General features: G+C 41.4%; 1 protein-coding gene across 1 annotated transcript; it reads right to left on the bottom strand.

The window, feature by feature from the left end:
- Window positions 1-12,145: 12,145 nt before the first annotated feature.
- Window positions 12,146-20,696, bottom strand: zfand2a (zinc finger, AN1-type domain 2A). The gene is made up of 10 exons (XM_080524937.1): window positions 20,571-20,696; window positions 19,780-19,863; window positions 19,412-19,506; window positions 19,065-19,196; window positions 18,820-18,971; window positions 18,596-18,712; window positions 13,295-13,388; window positions 13,084-13,160; window positions 12,643-12,727; window positions 12,146-12,424 (listed from the first exon to the last, which is right to left on the bottom strand). Exons 2-10 carry the CDS (start codon window positions 19,832-19,834, stop codon window positions 12,386-12,388), a joined length of 846 nt encoding a protein of 281 aa, XP_080381063.1. The 5' UTR covers window positions 19,835-19,863; window positions 20,571-20,696; the 3' UTR covers window positions 12,146-12,385.
- Window positions 20,697-21,204: the final 508 nt, after the last annotated feature.

The following is a 21,204-nucleotide window of genomic DNA, read 5'->3' on the forward strand; positions in this document are numbered from 1 at the left end:
GGCTTAAAGTTGATGAGAGATTAAAAGCATCACTTCTTTTATTTGTAAAAAATATGAAGGCTCTAAAACTCCTGTCTGTTTGTATAGGCAGCTTACACTGAGCTCTAATGCACACACATACCCCACCAGACATGCCACCAGTGGTTCCTACACAATTCCAAAAACCAAAACCAATTCGAAACAACGGGCAGTGATGTATAGAGCTATGATTGAATGGAACGCCCTAACAGAATAAAAGAAAAAAAGAAAAAAAAGAAACAACACATGATACATACTAGATAGACGAAGACCACTGGCACACCTAACTGAGCATTTTGAGTGTATTTTAGTTTTCTTGTTATTTATTGTTGTGTGTAAAATCTGTGGATGGTTCTTTTTTTGTTATGTGTTTTGTGATGCTCACCAAAAACTGAGGCTGTGAGCATTGACGACTTTTATTTTGTTCTTATTTCTTATTATTTTTTGGTTTTGGTTATTTGTTGTTATGTATGTTGATGTTTTTCTCCTTTGTTATATATTCTGTGATGTTATGTTGATGTGTTTCTTTTTTGATATATGTTTTTATGATGATTTCTTGTATATGTTCTGTGTGGACCCCAGGAAGAGTAGTGCTTTGCATCAGCTAATGGGGATCCTAATATAAAAGATCAAAGCTAATGTCCAACACTGCTTTCGGTGGGTTTATATAGTTGTTGTTTCAAACTTCGAATTGTATTCCACAGTGCTGGCAAGAGGTGGCAGGTGGCAGATGGCAAACACGCCTGGCCCCTTTAATGTAAAGTGTTGCCTATTTTTCCAGTGCAGAGTTTCTTGGAAGGGCAACAGTTATTGGACATGAAAGAACACCAGCAAGAGCCAGTGATAAGCACAATGACCTCGGTCTGGATCCTTTACTACTAGATACATATATATAGGTACATTTCCACCTGACATATCACTGTTGCCTTTTGAAATAGATCACCACCTGGCCAAAAGAGCCCAATCTGTCCATAATGGAATTTTAATGGAATCCATACGTTTCTCAAAAGCACATCCTAGACATTTTAGATGTCACCAGTGGCGGACTTTTATTCAGAAACTTTTTTGGGGGACTTTTATTCTGAAACTTTTTATTTTCTGACTTTTATTCTGAAACTTTTTTTTCAGACTTTTATTCTGAAACTTTTTTTGGGACTTTAATTCTGAATTTGATTTTTATTTAAAAAAAATATTCTCAAACTTTGTCAGTTGAACATAAACTAAACTATTTAAATGCTGCTATTGTTTGCGATTTTTTTTCGGAGGATAAAAAGAGAGCACTTAAGGGCTCTGCACACAGCGTGCGATTTCTGTTGCGCATCAACGTTCCATTTTGAAGTTTGAATGGAAGTCTATGAGAACATCGCATTTACCCACACACGGCCCCGATTTTAATCGCACGGCGAACATTCGATTCCATTCATTTTGAATGGGACAAAGCACACGGCGTGCGAGTTTTGTCGCACTGCTTTGTCCCATTCAAAATGAATGGAATCGAATGTTCGCCGTGCGATTAAAATCGGGGCCGTGTGTGGGTAAATGCGATGTTCTCATAGACTTCCATTCAAACTTCAAAATGGAACGTTGATGCGCAACAGAAATCGCACGCTGTGTGCAGAGCCCTTTACACTTGCCGTTAGCCAGTCCTTTCGTTGAAACCAAGAAACACAAAATGTACGGTTTTGTCGTTTGACCTTTTGTGTTATTTGAACACTGTTTGGACGATGTGCCCCCTGTCTCTTCACTTCCAATTTTTCCTACATTAACGAAAATGGATGAGAAAGTAAATAATCCACCTCGTTTAGCATGCTAATACCCGCGATTGCCGCTTCACTTCACTACTCTTCTCCCCCCTACAGTCGGCCTGCCCTCACTGCACTGCTATTGTACTGCTACGCCCTGTCATTGGTCAAAAGTCAGCCTGGGCTGAATTCATTTAGCCCAAATTTTCGGGAAATCAAGGCGGCGCCAACACACCTGTCAATCACGATGTGCCAACAATGATTGGAAGATGATGCTAGGAGTTTGGGCTGTAAAAAATCAGCCCATTTAGATATATCCTGAGTCTTTTGTGACTATTCAGTGCTGTTGCTGCTCTAGGTTCCACCAAAATCAATCAGTTCTAAGGTTTAACAATTATTATATATGAATTATATTATTCAACAATTATTATATTAGAATATTTCTTTAATTTAATAACGTTCTCATATTTATTGTAAAAGATAGGGGGGGCTTACCCCTGCTAGCCCATTGATACCAGCCGCCCCTGGATGTCACAATAGCATCCTACTGAGTTCACTGTTCACTCCCTGTTCAGTTGGTGAACAAGCATTGAAATTCATCAATGCCACTGAAGCCATGCTGAACCTACCCCATAAAAAAAGACTTATATTAAAGTACAACAAGACATGGCAAATTGAGGTGCTCTTCTTTTATTTTTCCCTATACAATGTCACAAAAAACAAAAACATAGTATTATCGGGGAGCTGTAAAATTGGTGGGAAACTTTTTGGGGGGGAATCGCTAAAAAAAAGAAAAAAAGAATGGAGCTTGGACCATGTTCTTCGGTCCACCCATTTCCTGGGACATGTGAATCTTGTCCGGTGAAGGTACAGTCTCCCTAAAAAAATATTTTTTAAATATTACATAGATAATGTATAGAGAAATGTAATGTAAATGTGTAGAAAAATAGTTGACCCTCTATCACTAACGTTGGGTGAAAATCACCCAAACATGTGCCTGTAGAAAAACCAGGGATGAGAGCAGGGAAATACACCTACCTTCGATGACGTCAGTGAGCAGCCTGAAGGTACTCAAGGACCCGCCCACCTCAGACAGCAGCAACACAATGAAAATCACATGACCACAATTGTGTGGGTGAAAATCACCCGACGTTAGTGTTCTAGAGAGAAATCCATTTTCAAAGGAACCAGCAGTACTCAAATATTGAGAGCACCTTCTGTGAAAAAAATTCTAATATATATATATATATATATATATATATATATACTGTATATATGTGTGTATATACATACTCACCGGCACACCTTTATTAGGCACACCTTGCTAGTACTGGGTTGGACCCCCTCGTTTGCCTTCAGAACTGTCTTAATTCTTTGTGGCATAGATTCAACAAGGTGCTAGAAACATTCCTCAGAGATTTTGGTCCATATTGACATTATAATATCATGTAGTTGCTGAAGATTTGTGCCAAGAAAATATCCCCCACACCATTACACAACCACCACCACACCCAAAGAACTGCCACTTACTGGATATTTTCTCTGTTACCCCTAGAGTTGGTTGTGCGGGAAAATCCCAGTAGATCAGCACTTTCTGAAATACTCAAAACAGCCCGTCTGGCATCAACACCCATGCCACGTTCAAAGTGCTTTCAAAGTGGTTTGAACTTCAGCAAGATCGTCTTGACCATGTCTACTCTACATGCCTAAATGCATTGAGTTGCTGCTACATGATTGGCTGATTAAATATTTGCGTTAACAAGCAGTTGAAAAGGTGTACCTAATAAAGTGGCCGGTGAATGTATATATACCGGTACTGTATATTGGGAACAGGTGTTGTCTTGAGTATTAAAGTCAAGGCAAGTGTGCAAATCTCGGAAAAAGTCAGTGGGAGGATGAAATCCATGGACAGCTTTTCTCTCTATATTCAATTACATATCTTCCAATGCTACTTGCTATTCTCTCTGTATACTGAATAGGCCCATTCCTAGTGTTTTGTCAATCAAGGCTATATGAACAATCGTGAGAAAAACTAATATCTACAACATGGTTATTGACAAAGCATACTGCCCACACACTGTATTCCTTTCGGTGACTCATCACTTGAATGTCGACGGTGTCAAAGTAAAACTCCATTCACTGAGCCTTGTCATCATGACAGAAACCTTTTCCATTCCAGCACTTCACACAATGCCCAAAAAATAAACTGTTGCTGACAGAGCCAAGTCATCTTGGATAATGAACATAATTGTAATGCAATGCATTACCAAGTCATTTTTGAGAACAATTTTCTGAACAGGAAAGGAATATGAAATGATGTGCATTCATAAAATATATTGTTGTGAAGAAGGCTCACTGGGTGTTCTGATTCAATCACATGCTGATGTAGCTCTCATCCACCTGAATATGTTTCATAGCTCCAATGATGAAAATCTGTGTCGACAGGCATCAATAGGTGCTTCTGTCACTCTGAGAAATGATACACCTGACAGGACAATACTTGTTTATAATACAGTACCCAGAGCACGTCAGTTACATCCAACAAGAGCTGAGTTGAGTAGTTCTGCTCAAATACATGTATTAACATCAAGACAACAAACCATGACTACATTCATAAACAGCTGGGTTTTTAAAATGTATATTCATCCTCATCAACGCAATACCTAGCATCTGTATTCATGTCTCTCTTCTCATTCCATTGAGAAGAGAGCCATGAGCCATTCCATTCCACAAATTAGAGACCATTTGTGAACAGTGGGGCTGATTCTGTGACTTTACTGAACTGTTCATGTGAGCAGGTGATTTATTTAATTTAACTGATTTAACCTTTATTTATCCAGGCAGGTCAGTTAAGGACACATTGTCATATAGAATGATGGCCTTGCCAGTGGCAACTGGGAAGTGTGGTCCAATGAATCATTTAACAAAAGGCATTGACAAAATTACAAGACAAGACAGACATCACAACATGGACAGGGACACATAACAAACACATACATTGATACAAGACAGTTTAGATTAGACAGATTAGATTAGATTAGATTAGATTCAACTTAATTATCATTGACAGAGGAGACAACGGCACAGTTTGGCATCTAACCAGATAGAGTAAATAGTGCATAGTGCAAAAGACATGATTATGTTGACAGTGCATGGTATGACAGTATACAGTATTACAGTGAGTATAAGTAAATTCATATAAAGTCAATATGTGCAATGACTATAAATATTGTACAGTTAAGATATACACTGAACAAAAATATAAACACAACACTTTTATTTTTGATCCAATTCTTCATGAGTTGAAATCAAAGATCTATATTTTTCTCACTTACACAGATTTGCTCACTAACACTTTTTGCTCACTAACACAGATTTAAACTAATGTGAACAGAATTTGAAAGAAATAGGTGTTAGATCTTTGATTTCAACGCGTGATTTAAAAAAAAAAGTGTTGCGTTTATATTTTTCAGTGTACAGTATGTACAGAATAAGGGCGATGATACAGTATATACAGTTAAAATATATGTACAGTATGATATGTACAGAACAGGGGCAATAGTTAAGATGTACAGTATGAAATGTACATAACAAGGACAATAGGTTTTGGTGTAGATACCAATACAAATATGGTATGTGTTACATACCATACAGTTACATCACAAGACAAGACAGACATCACAATAGAATAGACTTTATTGTCGTTGTACAGTTGCCTATACAATGAAATTGTAGTGGTTCTTCTGAAGGTGCAAAAACAGAAAACATATTCACATATTTACAAACATATACACACATATAACATATCACAAATATTACACACTAGACAATTAAAAAGCGAAAAATGCTATAAAACAAGCTAAGAGACAATGAATTTGTCAAGTGCAAATAAAGACAACCATCTTAAGAAAATAAAAACAACTATAAAAGCAAGCTAAAAGACATGAGGTCAGTGGCGTTATAATACTATAATAATACTGTAAAAATATATAAATGTATAAATAGGCACTTAGAATAGAGTTATTGCACATTTCTATTGCACTTTTTCCCTGAAGATAAACATTTATGAACATGTCTTATGTCTATTGTTCAGTGTTCTGATGGCCCATGGATAGAAACTGTTGGACAGCCTGTTTGTTCTAGCCTTTATGCTCCTGTACCTCACTCCAGAGCGCATCAGGCTGAACAGGTGGTGACCAGGGTGGAGGTGGTCTTTAAGAATCCTTCCTGCTCTGGAGAGGCACCGAGAGCGTGCATCCAGGGAGGGCAGGGGACAGCCGATTATTTTTTCCGCTGACTTCACCACTCTCTGCAGTCTCTTTTTGTCCACTACTTTGCAGCCAGCGTACCATACTGTGATGGAGAATGTCAGCACACTCTCAATGATGGAGTGGTAGAAGGTTACCAGCAGCTTCTCCTCCACCCTGTTTCTTTTGAGAACTCTCAGGAAATGGAGTCGCTGCTGGGCCTTCTTTACCACCGCTGTGGTGTTGGCTGACCAGGTGAGGTCTTCTGAGATGTGGGTTCCCAGGAACTTAAAGGAGGGGACTCTCTCCACAACGTCTCAGTTGATGTAGAGTGGAGCAGGGTCTGCCTTTACCTTTCTGAAGTCCATGACCACTTCCTTGGTCTTCTTGATGTTGAGAGTCAGGTTGTTTGTGACACACCACTCTGTCAGCCGCTGCACCTCGTCCCTGTAGCTGACTCTGTGGAGGGCTGTAGAGATAGCATCATCAGTAGACCTGTTTGCTCTGTAAGCGAATTGGTGAGGATCAAAGCCTGGGGGGAGACGGCTGTGGCTGATTTGAGGCAAGGTGGAACAGATGCCTGACTCAGGGAGAGATTGAAGATCTTTGTGAAGACAGGTGCGAGCTGAATTAATGAATGAATAGAGGGACAGAAACACAAACACAACAGTCAGTAAAAACGGTCAACATAGACAGTAGACAATCAGTTTAATCAGCAATAGTTTGATAGGATATCAGACAGTGTACAGTGACAAATGTAAAGCGTCCATGTTATGTCAAGTCTGGAATTAATAGTCTGGCAGTAAGCTTGCATATCGCATATGGTGGCAAATCGTATCACAATGCGATAGTTAAATCAGGTTGGCTAAAAGGGAACTATATCCATATTTGCAACCCCATCATCACTGATGTTCTTTTATGATAATTGCATGGGGGTAAAGAGGGCTAAGTGACCTACAATGAAGTGACTAACCACTCCATTATGCAAATGCACTTAGCACGTCAATGTTCAAACATGGCTCATGTTTATCAAAACATAGTGCTTAGATTCATCATTGATGTTTTATTAGAGACAGGGACTTAACAGTCTTTCTTCTGTGACATCAATCATATTTTAAGGAAATATAGTGGCTGTCAAAGCATAACTGTATGCTAACTGTATAACTGCATAACTGTACAGCCCACAAATCCCTTATAACTACAACTAAAATGACATTGTTTCTTTTATCTTTATTTTTTTATTTTATGATTTACAAGGCCTGCAAGCGGCAATGGGGCATGTTCCTACAGATATGCCCTCATAACCATAAATGGGGTGAGATTGACAGACACAGGGTAGATCTACAGACAGGTTGTAGATTGACAGATAGGGGTAGACCTACAGACAGCGGGTAGACCACTCACCTAATATGGGCCAAGTTGAACTCATGATATACACGGGCCTGTAAGGTACCAGTCACCTAATTATGGCCTGATATACATAGGCTACTATGCTGTGATGATAATATACACTAAGCGTAAATACGAAAATGCATTGTGGATTAACCTTCCCCAGTTAATGACCATGTTGTATAGTTTATGTCAAGCACTACTTATAATGTATGCCACCCCCATCTGACTGAATCAGGTAAAGCCGTCATGAGAAGATGAGTTTTAAAGTGCTATATTAGCATTAGCCTTAGCTTTTAGCCAAAATGATCACATTTCAAAGGCCTGTTTTTTTTAAATCTGGAAATGCTTCAACATGGAAACTCATTGTAGTGCCAAGGTGCATTGTTAATCAGACATGGAAGGTATATGTTTTCAATATATTTATAGAGTATGTTAAGTGATATGAACCAGAGTAAAGTTTAAAGGGGGAAATGTGCTTTTAGTAAGGAAAATATAGTGATGAACATGGGCAGGAAATAAAGCAGCAAACATATCAAGAGCAAAGGTAAGTAGTATAAAGTATAAAGTAAACACAGAGTAAAAAGCAAAGAAATAGTTACAAAGCTGAAGCGGCACCTTGCATTGTAGCTTGCCGCCATTGGTGTGTGGATGTGTGTGTGAATGGGTAGTGGTAGGAACACTAATAATTTAATTTAATTTAATTTAATAAATCAAATTGCAAGCTGCTGATACTGATTTATCTAAAGAATGTTGCTGACCTCTGCTGTATGCAGTTTGAATGTCTAGTGGTGGAGACCTGAGTAGCAGCACATTTCCATGCATTATCGAAGAGAGACACCTTGTGGAAAAGGAAGGATCCAGCATCCCGTGATGTCATAAAAACAAGATGTCTGGCTTTTTAAGAAACAATCCAGCCTTTGGCTATCTTCGTTTTAAATGACCATGATAAATCTGTAGCGATCAAATAATGAGATTACATGACAGGGTATATACAGGAATCTTGAGGTTCATTTCAATACCTTTCTAAGACTTTTTAAAGACCTTGTCAATATTTTTCCAGACCTCACCGCCACTTCGAGCTGTAAGTCATCTTTGTTTTTTAATAAAACGAATAAATTCACGAACTTTTACTAAACGTTTTTAGGACTCAAACTCTTTGGACACACCCCTCTTTTCTTTCTGATCTCTCTGAACTCCTCACCATCGCCTCTTCCCTTTCTACCCGTCTCTTACTCACCGGTGACTTTAATATCCATGTCGACAAACCCAACTCCAACCTCACCTCTGACTTCCTCTCTCTCCTTGATTGTTTCCACCTCACCCAGCACATCAACTTCCCCACCCATGTAAAAGGCCACACACTCGACCTTGTCTGCTCTGCCTCCCTACCCATATCCAACCCCCACCCTCTTCCATTTCCACTCTCTGACCACCACTGCATCCTCTTCTCTGCCCCCCTGCCCCTACCGCGCCACCCCATCAAACGCACCATCTCTTTCCGTAACATAAAATCTGTCAACCCACTCACTCTATCTCAGTCCATATCTTCTGCCCTCCCCACTGACTCCACTCCCACCAACCCGGAAGACTATGCCACCATGCTCAACTCCATTCTCTCGGACTCCCTTGACTCACTGGCCCCCTTGAAAACCATCACTGTCTCCTTCACCACCTCCTCCACCTGGTACACCCCTGAACTACGCACCATGAAACAGACCGGCCGCCAACTAGAAAGACTCCACAATAAAACCCACCTCACTGTCCATGCCGAAGCCTACAAGCACCATATCTCCTCCTACCGTGACGCACTCCAAGCTGCCAAATCTGCCTACTACTCCAACCTCATCAACACCACCAATCGAAACCCCCGCACCCTCTTCTCCACTGTCAAGACACTACTCCAGCCCCCGGACAACACAACTTCTTACGTAGATTTGTGTGCTTTGAAATATGGACATGGTTATAGAAATTAAGGTATTTGTGCTGCTTAAAACTGTGGTTCCAGGATGTTGTGGAAAACAGGGGCTATAACATATTTATGGTAGGGCCTTAGGGAACCATAGGATGGACTGGAGCAGATGGTGAGAGAGGGGGGCTACAAGGACACAGAAATGACCAAAATAGGAGATTAGTAACAGCCTTTTAGCCAATAGCCAATAGGTGGTAATGCAGCTGCGAGGGAAGATAGCAATTTAGGACCATGTAGGGGAACAGCAGTGTCAGGGTTTTTTAGTAGGCACGGGTGGGGGTAGAAGGGCATTGTAAAACAGGATGTCAACAGGTGATAAGAAAGATAGGGACTTACATCCAATTGACTCAGAACCATATATGGAAATCAGCAATGTGGGGAGTTACTGGTGGAGAGATAAGGAGGGTTTGGTGAACAGGAGGGACTTCTTTTTGCAAACAGATTTCGGCTGTGTATTATTGTACTTTGCAATAAATGCAGTCTAACTTGAACAATCAACAGCTCTGGTTTCTATGATAATTTACTAGTCAGTAATTGAGTAAAGATAAATAAGATATTGAAGGAATTGCCCACGACACTTCCTCCCATGATCTCTGCAACTCCTTTCTCCACGCCTTCAACAGCAAGATCTCCCACATCAACAGCTCACTGACGGCCTCCATCTCCAACTCCACCACCCCCGCCCCCCCTGCTGTCATCTTCCCCCCTCCTGATTACCCTCCCCCTACTCCTCTCACTACTTTCTCCCCTGTTGACTCCTCCCTCATTACTACTATCATCACCGCCTCCAAAACAACCACCTGCTCCCTCGACCCCCTCCCTACCACCCTGACCAAGGCCTGCCTCCCTGCCCTCATCCCCCACCTCACTGCCCTCTTCAATCAGTCACTATCCCAAGGCCACGTTCCCTCAAGCTACAGACTTGCCGCTGTCACCCCCATTCTCAAAAAGCCCACTCTTGACCCAGCCAACCTCTCCAACTACCGCCCCATCTCCAACCTACCATTCTTTTCCAAAACCCTAGAGCGCGCTGTCGCTGCCCAACTTCACTCCCACCTCCAATCCAACAAACTATATGAACCCCTTCAATCTGGCTTCCGCCCACATCACAGCACTGAAACAGCCCTGGTCAAAGTTATCAACGATCTTCTCACCTCCGCAGACTCAGGTGCCCTCAACATCCTAGTTCTACTTGACCTGAGCGCAGCCTTCGACACAGTGTCCCACTCCATCCTCCTTCAAAGGCTGCGCCAACTGGGTGTTGAGGGCACCGCCCTGGACTGGCTCACCTCCTACCTCACAAAATACCGACACATAGAGGCTATGCATAGGCTAGACCAACTACGTCCAAACTCCCCTCTATTAACCCAAAGTATGAGCATAACCCTAGACCAACTACGTCCAAACTCCCCTCTATTAACCCAAAGTATAAGCATAACCCTAGACCAACTACGTCCAAACTCCCCTCTATTAACCCAAAGTATGAGCATAACCCTAGACCAACTAACCCTACCCCTACTAGGTCTCCCCCCATAGGTTAGGTGTCTCCCTCTGGGAGGCCTCCCCCCATAGGTTAGGTGTCTCCCTCTGGGAGGCCTCCCCCCGGGACCACTGGGTCGGCCTCTGAGAGGCCAACTGGGTGTTGAGGGCACCGCACTGGACTGGCTCACCTCTTACCTCACCTCCTCCTCTGTCGAACAGGGGGTCCACCAAGGCTCAGTCCTCGGCCCCCTGCTCTTCCTCTGCTACATACTCCTGCTCGGTCACATCATCCGGCAATTCCACCTGGACTTCCACTGTTACGCTGACGACACCCAGATTTACATCAGCACAAAATCCACCCAGAACCCACCCCTCATTTGAAAACTGCATATCTGCAATAAAAACCTGGCTAACCCACAACTTCCTCAAACTCAACAGTGACAAGACATAAGTCATCCTCATCGGCACCAAATCCACACTCAATAAAACCGGACCCATCACACTCATCATTAAGGACACTACCATCACCCCCTCCCCCACTGGCTCACAACCTTGGCTTCATCCTGGACCCCACCCTTTCATTTGACCCCCACGTCAGCTCCATCGTCAAGACCTCCTACTTCCACCTCTGAAACATTGCCAAAATTAAACACTGCCTCTCCCACCCCACTGCTGAAACCCTCATCCACACCTTCATCTCCCACCTTGACTACTGCAACTCCCTACTCACCGGCATCACCTCCCGCTCCCTCCATAGACTTCAGATGGTCCAAAACTCAGCTGCCTACCCGTACCCTCCGATCCTCATCCACTGTCCCACCCTCAAAACTCAAAGGCCATGCCTTTTCACGAGCTGCACCCCGCCTCTGGAACTCTCTCCCCCAACCACTCAGAGACTCACCCTCAGTCTCCATTTTTAAATCCCACCTCAAAACCTACCTGTTCTCCCATGCATACAGCCTCCCCTACCCCTAACCCTGCTACCCTCACCTATATTATTCATACCGTTCATAGATTGTCCTGTAATACCTTATTTTATTTAGTTCCCAGCTTTCAATAAGTTTAACAACTTATTCATTTCTCCCCCTCCATTCCTTATTTACCCTTCTACAGTCCATTTTGAATTATCATAGTGATTGATAAGTCATTCATGACCTACCAGTTTAGTGATCATAAATCAAGTTTCCTCATACATCCTTCAGTACTGTTTATCTATCATACATTTCTCTGACAAAGAAAGTACCTCAAAAAGAAGTCTTTAAAATAATTTATTTTATAACATTTATGTTGAGGATTTGTTTTCATGATCAACATATAAAATATGTACAGAGAGAATCATCGGTATAAATGGAAGAAACCGTGTTGGAGAGAAAAGTGTGCTGAGTACAGAGAAATCAGTGATGCTTCGTTGGGATTTCCAGAGTGTTCATTTGTTAATATCAGCGATGCTCTGCTGCTGGACATCAGAGTGTTTCAGAGATGGACAGTGGCTAGTTGATAACTGATGGCAGCTTGGCCTCCGACAGGGTGGATGTTCAAGATAGGCTACAGGAAGACAGTTTAGACTCCCTCACCTATGACAGAAAAGATTTTATAAGCTTGATAAGAGACAATTAATGTCTGACCCCCCCCCCACCATTAAAATACACAATAACAAATGCTTAAAGGTTTAGCATTCATTTCAGCCCATTCATAAATGGACCTATTAGGGCAGTAGCAGGAATACCATAGAAGCAATGTACCTAGGCCTGGTCCTGTTAGCATGCTACTGACAGCTATATTTTCTGGATACCTGTGGTCTATGCTGTTGCCGTTGATACTCTTCTTCACTAGCAGCGAGGGCCTGAGCCAGGGCCAGATCCTCCTGTTCCTGAGGGCTGAGACACAAACACTTCTTTAATGAGAGTGTGCATTTTTACAACCCGGAGCAGAGAGCATGCAAGAGGCACACTCAAGAGAGAAGTACATAACACTCACAGTTCTGAGGAGCAATACATGAATGATGAAGAAACTCTGAATTGAACCCTATACCTCAATTAAGTCAGGGGTAAGGTGGGCTATACAAAGGGTTGGATGTGACACACATTAATATTGAGTTTAAAGTTTCCTGTTAAATCCAAATAATGTTTTTGTTATTATTATTATTTTTTTTAAATACTGGGTTTGGAGACAGTTGATGTGATTATGCCTCTAATGTATGTAGATTAGATTATGGGACTTAGTGAGGATCTACCTGAGAGTTGGCTGGACACTGCTAGCTGACTCGACCAAGGACATCTCCAGAGCTCTCTGCAAGGCCTGCTCCTCTGTCTGCAATCATGACAGCCAAATACACATTACAATACAAGTTCATGCTTTTCTTATCATCAGAACCTCAAGGCTCCCAAGAGGTTTATTGACTGTATTATAGTTTACAGTGGCATACAGTAACAGTGTTTGCATACCAGCCCAGCCTGGAATGATGCCGATGGGGGAATCACAATCTGTGCTGCATGGGGCATCATGGGTGGAACTGGAGTATGGATCCTTTGTGCATTGCTGAGAGGGAATGGAGAGCAAAAGGGTTTATGCAAACAACTAGACCTAAATCACTCCAGAGAAGCATACAGTGCCTTGCAAAAGTATTCACCCCCCTTGGCTTTTTACCTATTTTGTTACATTACAACCTGTAATTTAAATGTTTTTTTAATCAGAATTTTATTTGATGAATCTGCACAAAATAGTCTTAGTTTTGAAATGAGAAATATATATATAAAAAAAGAATTAAAAAAAATAAAGAACAGAAAATTGGCATGTGCATATGTATTCACCCCCTTTGTTATGAAGCCCCTAAAAAGTTCTGGTGCAACCAATTACCTTCAGAAGTCACATAATTAGTGAAATGAAGTCCACTTGTATGCAATCTAAGTGTCACATGATCTGTCAGTATATACACACCTTTTCTGAAAGGCCCCAGAGGCTGCAACACCTAAGCAAGAGGCACCACCAAGCAAACACTGCCATGAAGACCAAGGAACTCTCCAAACAAGCTCTTTAGCGCCGCCCTAGTGGCTTCCTGGAGCTTTTTCCAAAATGTATGAAAAAGTATTATTATTATTATTATTATTATTATATGGTTTCTGTAGGAGGACAAACATGACACAAACATTCTTAACGTTTTCCAATGCTGTAAAAATGTGCAGAATAAATATTACATTTCAAAATTTCTGTCAACGAAGATTTGCGTCATAGCTGTGGTGCTATTGTTATTGTGTACAGGCCACCGTAGTCACGGTGCCAGGCAGGTGGCTGTTGCGAACAAACCGGCGGGTGTGTGATGGGCCATGGATCCCAAAGGGAAAAAGAGAAAGATCGCTGAGGAGAACAGAGGATTCAACAGTTCTTGGACCGAATAATTTGCTTTCATTGCCAATGCGGAAGGATTGCCTGCATGTTTACTCTGTAATGAGAAGTTGTCAAATAACAAAAAAAGTAATTTGGAAAGACATTTCCAGGGAAGGCATGCTACATTTGCAGCCGAGTACCCAGTTGGGAGTCAGAGAAAAAGTGCGATTGCATTACTTCTGGAGAAATTAGAAGAGCGCAAAGATCGATTTAAGAAGTGGATTGCATCTCCAAACTCCACTACTGCTGCTAGTTTTGTTGCAACCCGGGAGATAATAAAGCGTGGAAAACCATTCACAGATGGTGACTACATGAAGGATTCATTCATTAAAATAGCAGAGCACCTTTTCAGACTTCAAAAACAAAACCGAGATAATACAGAAAATTAAAGACATGCCTCTCTCCGCAAAGACAGTGAAGGAAAGGGCCATTCAAATGGCAGGCAACATCACCAATCAGCAAATCAAGGAACATTAATTCAGCTCCAGCATACTCAATTGCCTGTGATGAGTCGTGTGATGTGATCGATATTGAACAGACAAGCGCTGTTATGCAGGTATGTGAACTCTGATGGGCCGCAAGAAGAAATGATCGAATTAATACCACTGAAAGGCCAAACACGGGGGGAGGACATATGTGAGGCTGTGCTGAAGTGTTTAAATGACAATGGAATAAACACCAACCACCTGATTTCAGTGGCTACAGATGGGGCGCCCAGTATGAGAGGATCACAAAAGGGGTTTGTGACTTTACTACAGAAAGCGTTGGGTCGAAATCTGCTTGCATTTCACTGCATCTTGCACAAACATTCCCGCCGGAGTGTATGGAGGTGATGAAACTTGTCATCGAGATGGTGAATAAGATAATTGCAAAAGCATTAAACCACCGTCAGTTCCGTGCATTGCTAGATGAAGTTGACAGCGAATATTCCAATCTCCTGCTACACAACAAAGTCCGATGGCTGTCCAGGGGTGAGGTTTTGCGTCGCTTTGTTGCTTGTTTAGAACACGTGAAAACATTCCTGAAAAGCAAAGACCTGAACTACCCGCAACTGGAAGATACCGAGTGGCTGGAAAAACTGCACTTTATGGTGGATATGACAAGTCACCTAAACATGCTGAATAAAAGTCTCCAGGGGCGGGGAAACACTGCACTGCAAATGCTGGAAGCTGTTTTGTCATTCGAGCGCAAGCTGACTGTATTCGCCAGAGATGTACAGCGAGGCACGCTCTCTCACTTCCCCTCCCTGAGAGAGTTCAAAGAAGCCCATCACGATCACACACTCAACGGTGATTATTTACAAGGTGCTATCGTTGATATGCAAACTGCATTTGGGAGCAGATTTAGCGAGTTCCGAAAGGAAAAAATGTCACTATCTTTCCCTGTCACACCCCTGGAGATTTACCCGTCCTTATTGAACACATTCCCAGGAGTAAATCAAGCTGACCTTGAAATGGAAATGGCCGATATAGCTGACAAAGATTTATGGGTGTCCAAGTTCAAAAGTCTGACAGCCGAGCTTGAAGACGTCACTCGCCAGAAAGCCCAGCTTGCCCAAAGCCACAAATGGAGCGAAATTGAAAGCCTCCCAACACCCGAGAAACTTGTGTTTGAAACATGGAATGCTCTTCCTGACAGTTATAGGAACATGAAGAAATATGCATTTGGAGTATTATCCATATTTGGATCAACATACCTGTGCGAGCAGATATTCTCAAACATGAACTACATCAAATCCAAATACCGCACCCGCTTCACAGATGAGAGCTTGCAGTCCTGCGTGAAGATTAAAGTTACATCTTACATGCCCGATGTTGAGAAGCTGTCCAGTGATGTCCGAAAACAGAAGTCACATTAAACGGGTAAGAACACAATCCTGTCATAGGCACATATTTAGTAACAAAGTGGCTGTTTTTATAAAGTGATTTCAGATTTGTATCAGTATATATTTGGAATGACACATAGGGATATTATTGTGTTTTGTTGCTCAGGTCCGAGGATGGCTGCGTTGTATTGTGCGTGTCAAAAGAGAAGAGGATGCTGCTGTGTTTTACCCTTGACTAGTAGTTCTAACTTCAGTTCACTTCACTTCAGTTCTAGCACTGACTTACTTGGCATTGGCAGAAAACTAAAGAGAAGAGGATAATGCACAGAAATCGAACTTAAACTGTATTATTTAAATGTAATATACTTTACCTTTTCAAAAGGCTGCTGTTTTATTGTTTATAATTGCAGGCTGCGTTTTAACTGCAGGCTGCGTTTTATTGCACTGTTTGCCCAGATAAGGGGGAAAAGAGAAGAGGATTGTATTGTATTCGACTTATATGTTGTATTCGTATTGTATTATTGAGGGTTGAAGAGGACTGCATTTTATTCCATGGGGAGGTCTGAGATGACAGGAGGCCTATTATGCACGTTCCATTTTGTTGTTGTTTTTTCGAATCCTCAAAATAAAAATCACATCAAAAATGTGATTTCTTTATTGTAATTCTATAATTTCATCAATGCAACGAAACATAATACATTAATATTTTAATGGAAGTTAAACTTAAAGCACCGTCGTACAGCAGAGTAGTCACGTGGTGCGTCATTCTCTCCAGGGTGCGCTGCAGCGAAAATAAACATTTAATCATGAATGCTCATTATGTATTTGTAGCCTACCTAGTCATTTTTTTGATAGTAGGCTAATATAGCTAATATAGACACTTACAGCATGTGTTGCCTTCATTATAAGGCTTATATAAGGCTTTAATTTTTTTGCGGCTCCAGACAGATTAGTTTTTGTTTTTTTTGGTCCAATATGGCTCTTTCAACATTTTGGGTTGCCGACCCCTGGCCTAGTCAAAGCCCAGACCTCAATCCAATTGAGAATCTGTGGTCAGACTTGAAGATTGCTGTTCACACGCACAAACCATCAAACTTGAAGGAGCTGGAGCAGTTTTCCCTTGAGGAATGGGCAAAAATCCCAGTGGAAAGATGTGGCAAGCTCATAGAGACTTATCAAAAGCGACTTGCAGCTGTGATTGCCGCAAAAGGTGGCTCTACAAAGTACTGACTTTAAGGGGGTGAATAGTTATGCACATTGACGTTTTCTGTTATTTTGTCCTATTTGTTGTTGTTTGCACAATTTTAAAAAAATCACATCTTCAAAGTTGTAGGCATATTCTGTAAATTAAATGATGCAAACTTTCAAAAAAAAAATCCATTTTAATTCCAGGTTGTGAGGCAACAAAACACGAAAAATGCCAAGGGGGGTGAATACTTTTGCAAGGCACTGTATACCCCAACACTCAAGAGCAAGACTGTGAAAGAGCAAATTTGACATTAGTTTCATGTGTTACATCAATCGATTTCATCCATTATTTCTCTCATGCAATCGTGGTTGTGATAGGTTAGCCGTTTCAGCCAATAACTGTAATAGCGGGGGGAAAAACAAAGATCTATCCTATTCTGTTTAACACTAATGGTTAAAGACATAAACTGCTGAGAACTAGTGGGCTCATGTTGAAGTAGATAACACAGCTTCATCAGTCTCAGTTACACCTGTACTGATGTTCTTCAATGCAGGGATTATAAAAACAGTACAAGTAGGGAGGTGGGAAAAATTGAGACTGGTACAGTCAGGTATGTACAGTTGGCAGAAGTTTAGAATTGGGCCCCCAGTGTGACAATGTCGCAGTTTGTGTCATTAACTTTCTGTTCTGGCACAATGTATTTCACATGATTGATTCATGAAAGTTCTAATTTCAATCAAAAATGTTTACATGCCATGTGCAATGGCAAGAGTAAAAACAAATTATATTTTCACTGTTTTACTGCCCGTATCCAACGATACTGGTGACTTTTGACAGGATAATAACAGTGGTTAAAAGTGAAAAGCATGAAATGATTGGGTCTCAGGTAAATGATACAAGGCCTACTGTATAAACAGCTCAGATCATTGCATATATTTGTCAGTATATCAATCTGATCACCCTCACATTTTGGCTATTTGTCCCGATTCCAACAATGCCAGAAGATGTCCTGTCTTATCCTGGGGAATCGGGACAAACAGCCAAAAAGACAAAATGTCCACTTTTCTCCATCTCATCTTTCATGCTTTTCACTCACACTACCCACTATGTTATTTTCCCGTCAGAAGAATTGCTTGTTTAACAAGTGAAAAAAAAAGGCTTCACCCCGCTCGTAGCATATTAGGAAGCAACCCCCTCACATCTTTTCCTGTCCTTGATACTGTATATTAGCTTCAAAATATGGTGTACTTAGAGGCTACAGTAAAACTGCTTCGCTTGGCTCTGATGAAGGTATATCTTAGAGATCATCCTACGTTCTAGGTATATCTTAGAGATCATCCTACTCACCCACTGTTCTGTGTCCTAGCACCTCCCTTCACACCATTTGGAACAGACATAGAGCTTCCTCTACTGGCTGAACTGCAACTAGAGGAAGCTCCTTGGGCCCGCATTAGAGCTGCATGTCTGAAAGACAAAAGAAAAGCTTAGTCATCCTTATACAGTGGAAACTGACACCGCAACACCCATAACAGCATCATCTGAAGGGGTAGGGCAGAGAATGGAACATTTACCCAGAACTGGAGACTGGTTGTCCATTGGTCTTACAGTCATGGTCTAGCTGATGTCGGTGTTTAAGACAAAAATTCAGGTGGCACTGGTCACACGTCACCCGGATCATTTCTTTCTGCTTGCAACCTCCTTTGGAACATTTATTTGTAAATATCTACAAAACAAGATGGTGATGTTACTGCGGTGCCTGTTGTTTTGGTTACATTAGCGATTTTCATAAATGCTCCTTTAGAGAATCCTACCATACCTTTCTCTTTCTCTGAGCAGGGTCCGACTTGCAGTCCCGATCAATGTGCTCCCCAACTTTGATGTCTGGCATTTCTCCTCTCTTGATGGGGATTGGGGTATTGCACAAAGGGCAAACAGGGACTTGGACATCCTGGACACAATTACACAGAGGGCCTCGTCACTCAGGCAATTTAACCTCTAAATCTCTGCTTTGGTCAAAAGACACAATATACAGTCCACAATACCAGTTGAGCTTTCTCCCTTCCTACTATGTTTACATTATCTTGAGCAAAGGCATATTTCACTAGGCTTACATACAATTGAAATATATAGCAGAGGTGCCTCTACATTTTTTTAAAAACATACCTTCTTGTAAGATGACATGCATTTGTGATGTGTATAGGCTATGTGGTCTTTACAGAAAATCCCCTCACAGGCGTCACATCTCATTGGTAGAAAATCTGTCAGATATAAGACATATGCAAATGTGTTAATTCCAAGAAAAAGTTGGAATGCTATGTCTGTCCTAGTCCTACATTCGTCCGACATTCTGTTATCGCTCATAATCATGCCAACTGCTAATTCAGCATGAGGACTTCAGCCTTTAACCATAAGTATGTGCATTAAAGCCATAATAGAATAGATATGAGAGTGAAACACAGAGCGGTCTGTGTGATTACATTGTCTTAAAGGCCTTAGGTCTGCTTCTATGGGAAACATTAGAAACCACTCACCCAAGCGCTTGCAGGAACTTTCAGAACAATGCTCTCCAAGATCTGGAAACTCCATGGCACTATTGGTGATCAATGGTCAACAACCTTGTTTTTCACCCAAAAAAAGAAAACAATGAATAGCCTAATATATAACACACCTTACAGCAATCTGGACCTCGTCATGTTGGTTGACACGCTTCCCATTCCTACTCTAGCGTCATGCTCTCTGGGTTATGCAACTGGCTTAAGAACATGCGCAAAGCTAATAGCCCAGTCAGCAGTGGCAGTGTTCACAACAGCTATGTAGCCAGATAGGCCTAGCAAATGCTCAGTCATGCCTTACGAGGCTAACGTGTTGTCAAATTGGAAGTAGCTGCTAGCAAAATAGCAAACGAGATGCTTCAAGAGAACTTGAGGCACAGACAGCCAGCTAATTCGTTAACTGGCTGTAGTCCCTTGACTGTACTGTCAGTCCATGATGTAATGCTACTGATCTGGCAACAAAAACAAGCTCTGCTAACTTGCTACTTCCAGCAAGCAGGCGAACATTTACGAATGTGCAGCTAGCTATTTAGCTAGATAGAGAGAGAATAAAAAAGATTCAGCTGGTTATATGACTAATTTAACCAATATCTGTTAGCTAGTATGTTATCCAGGATTGTAAACGAGATTGTTGTTCAATATAGCTATTAGCTTGATGCTATCTGAACCCAAGATGTGAGCATGGAGGAGACACCCTTCCTGTCTAGGCTGGTCAAACTAACCGCAGCACTTAAAGTTGAATGCTAAAGAAGACCACTCTTCGTACTTACCCAGAATGGTATTAGAACCCGGCAGCTTTATCGAACGATGTTTTCCTTTAATCTTCTTCCTTTGAGGTTCAGCACTGCACTTGAGAGAGAGAGGCTAGCGAGCTCTTTTTGACAGTTTTAGTCGTGTCACTGCTTAAGCTCCTCCTTTCGAATGACTCAACTTGACGTAATCGAGTTGGTGCTGGTGAGTTCCAGAATGTACCACACGAGGCAGTGATACAGCATTTGTCATGGGAACTGTCCATGGTTCTGGTTTTAACAATTCACTTGTATGGGATGAAATGGTTGTCGAGTTGTTTTGGTCAAATACTTGATCGAATTCCTCTTATTGGATACCAGAATATGTTTGAATCAATGTTTTACATCCAAGTGTAATCAAAGATAGATTTTAGTTTTTGTTTGCCGTTCTACATTGCATACAGTAGCCTACTTTACGTACATCATTTATCTTATACATCATTGATCTTGCTCATCAAAGCATTCTCTTGAATTCAATGGATTATATGTAGGCCTATCCCAACATAATGTTAGCATTTACAGTAAACAACATTTGCATTAGCAAATTGGTATATGAGTCATAGCTTAGTTGCTTAATATGAGACTGCATGTAACTATGGGCTATACAGTCATGGAC

This window comes from Nansenia antarctica (genome assembly GCF_963989245.1).
Source record: "Nansenia antarctica genome assembly, chromosome: 2".
Lineage (NCBI taxonomy): Eukaryota > Metazoa > Chordata > Actinopteri > Argentiniformes > Microstomatidae > Nansenia > Nansenia antarctica.

What these genes read in the sequence shown, in the direction of transcription:
- zfand2a (XM_080524937.1), bottom strand. Translation starts at nt 19,834, where the DNA reads ATGGAGTTTCCAGATCTTGGAGAGCATTGTTCTGAAAGTTCCTGCAAG. An exon ending in AAGTTCCTGCAAGCGCTTGG is followed by an intron (nt 19,507 to 19,779) that starts GTGAGTGGTTTC and finishes TATATCTGACAG; the next exon opens with ATTTTCTACCAATGAGATGT. An exon ending in GCATGTCATCTTACAAGAAG is followed by an intron (nt 19,197 to 19,411) that starts GTATGTTTTTAA and finishes AATTGTGTCCAG; the next exon opens with GATGTCCAAGTCCCTGTTTG.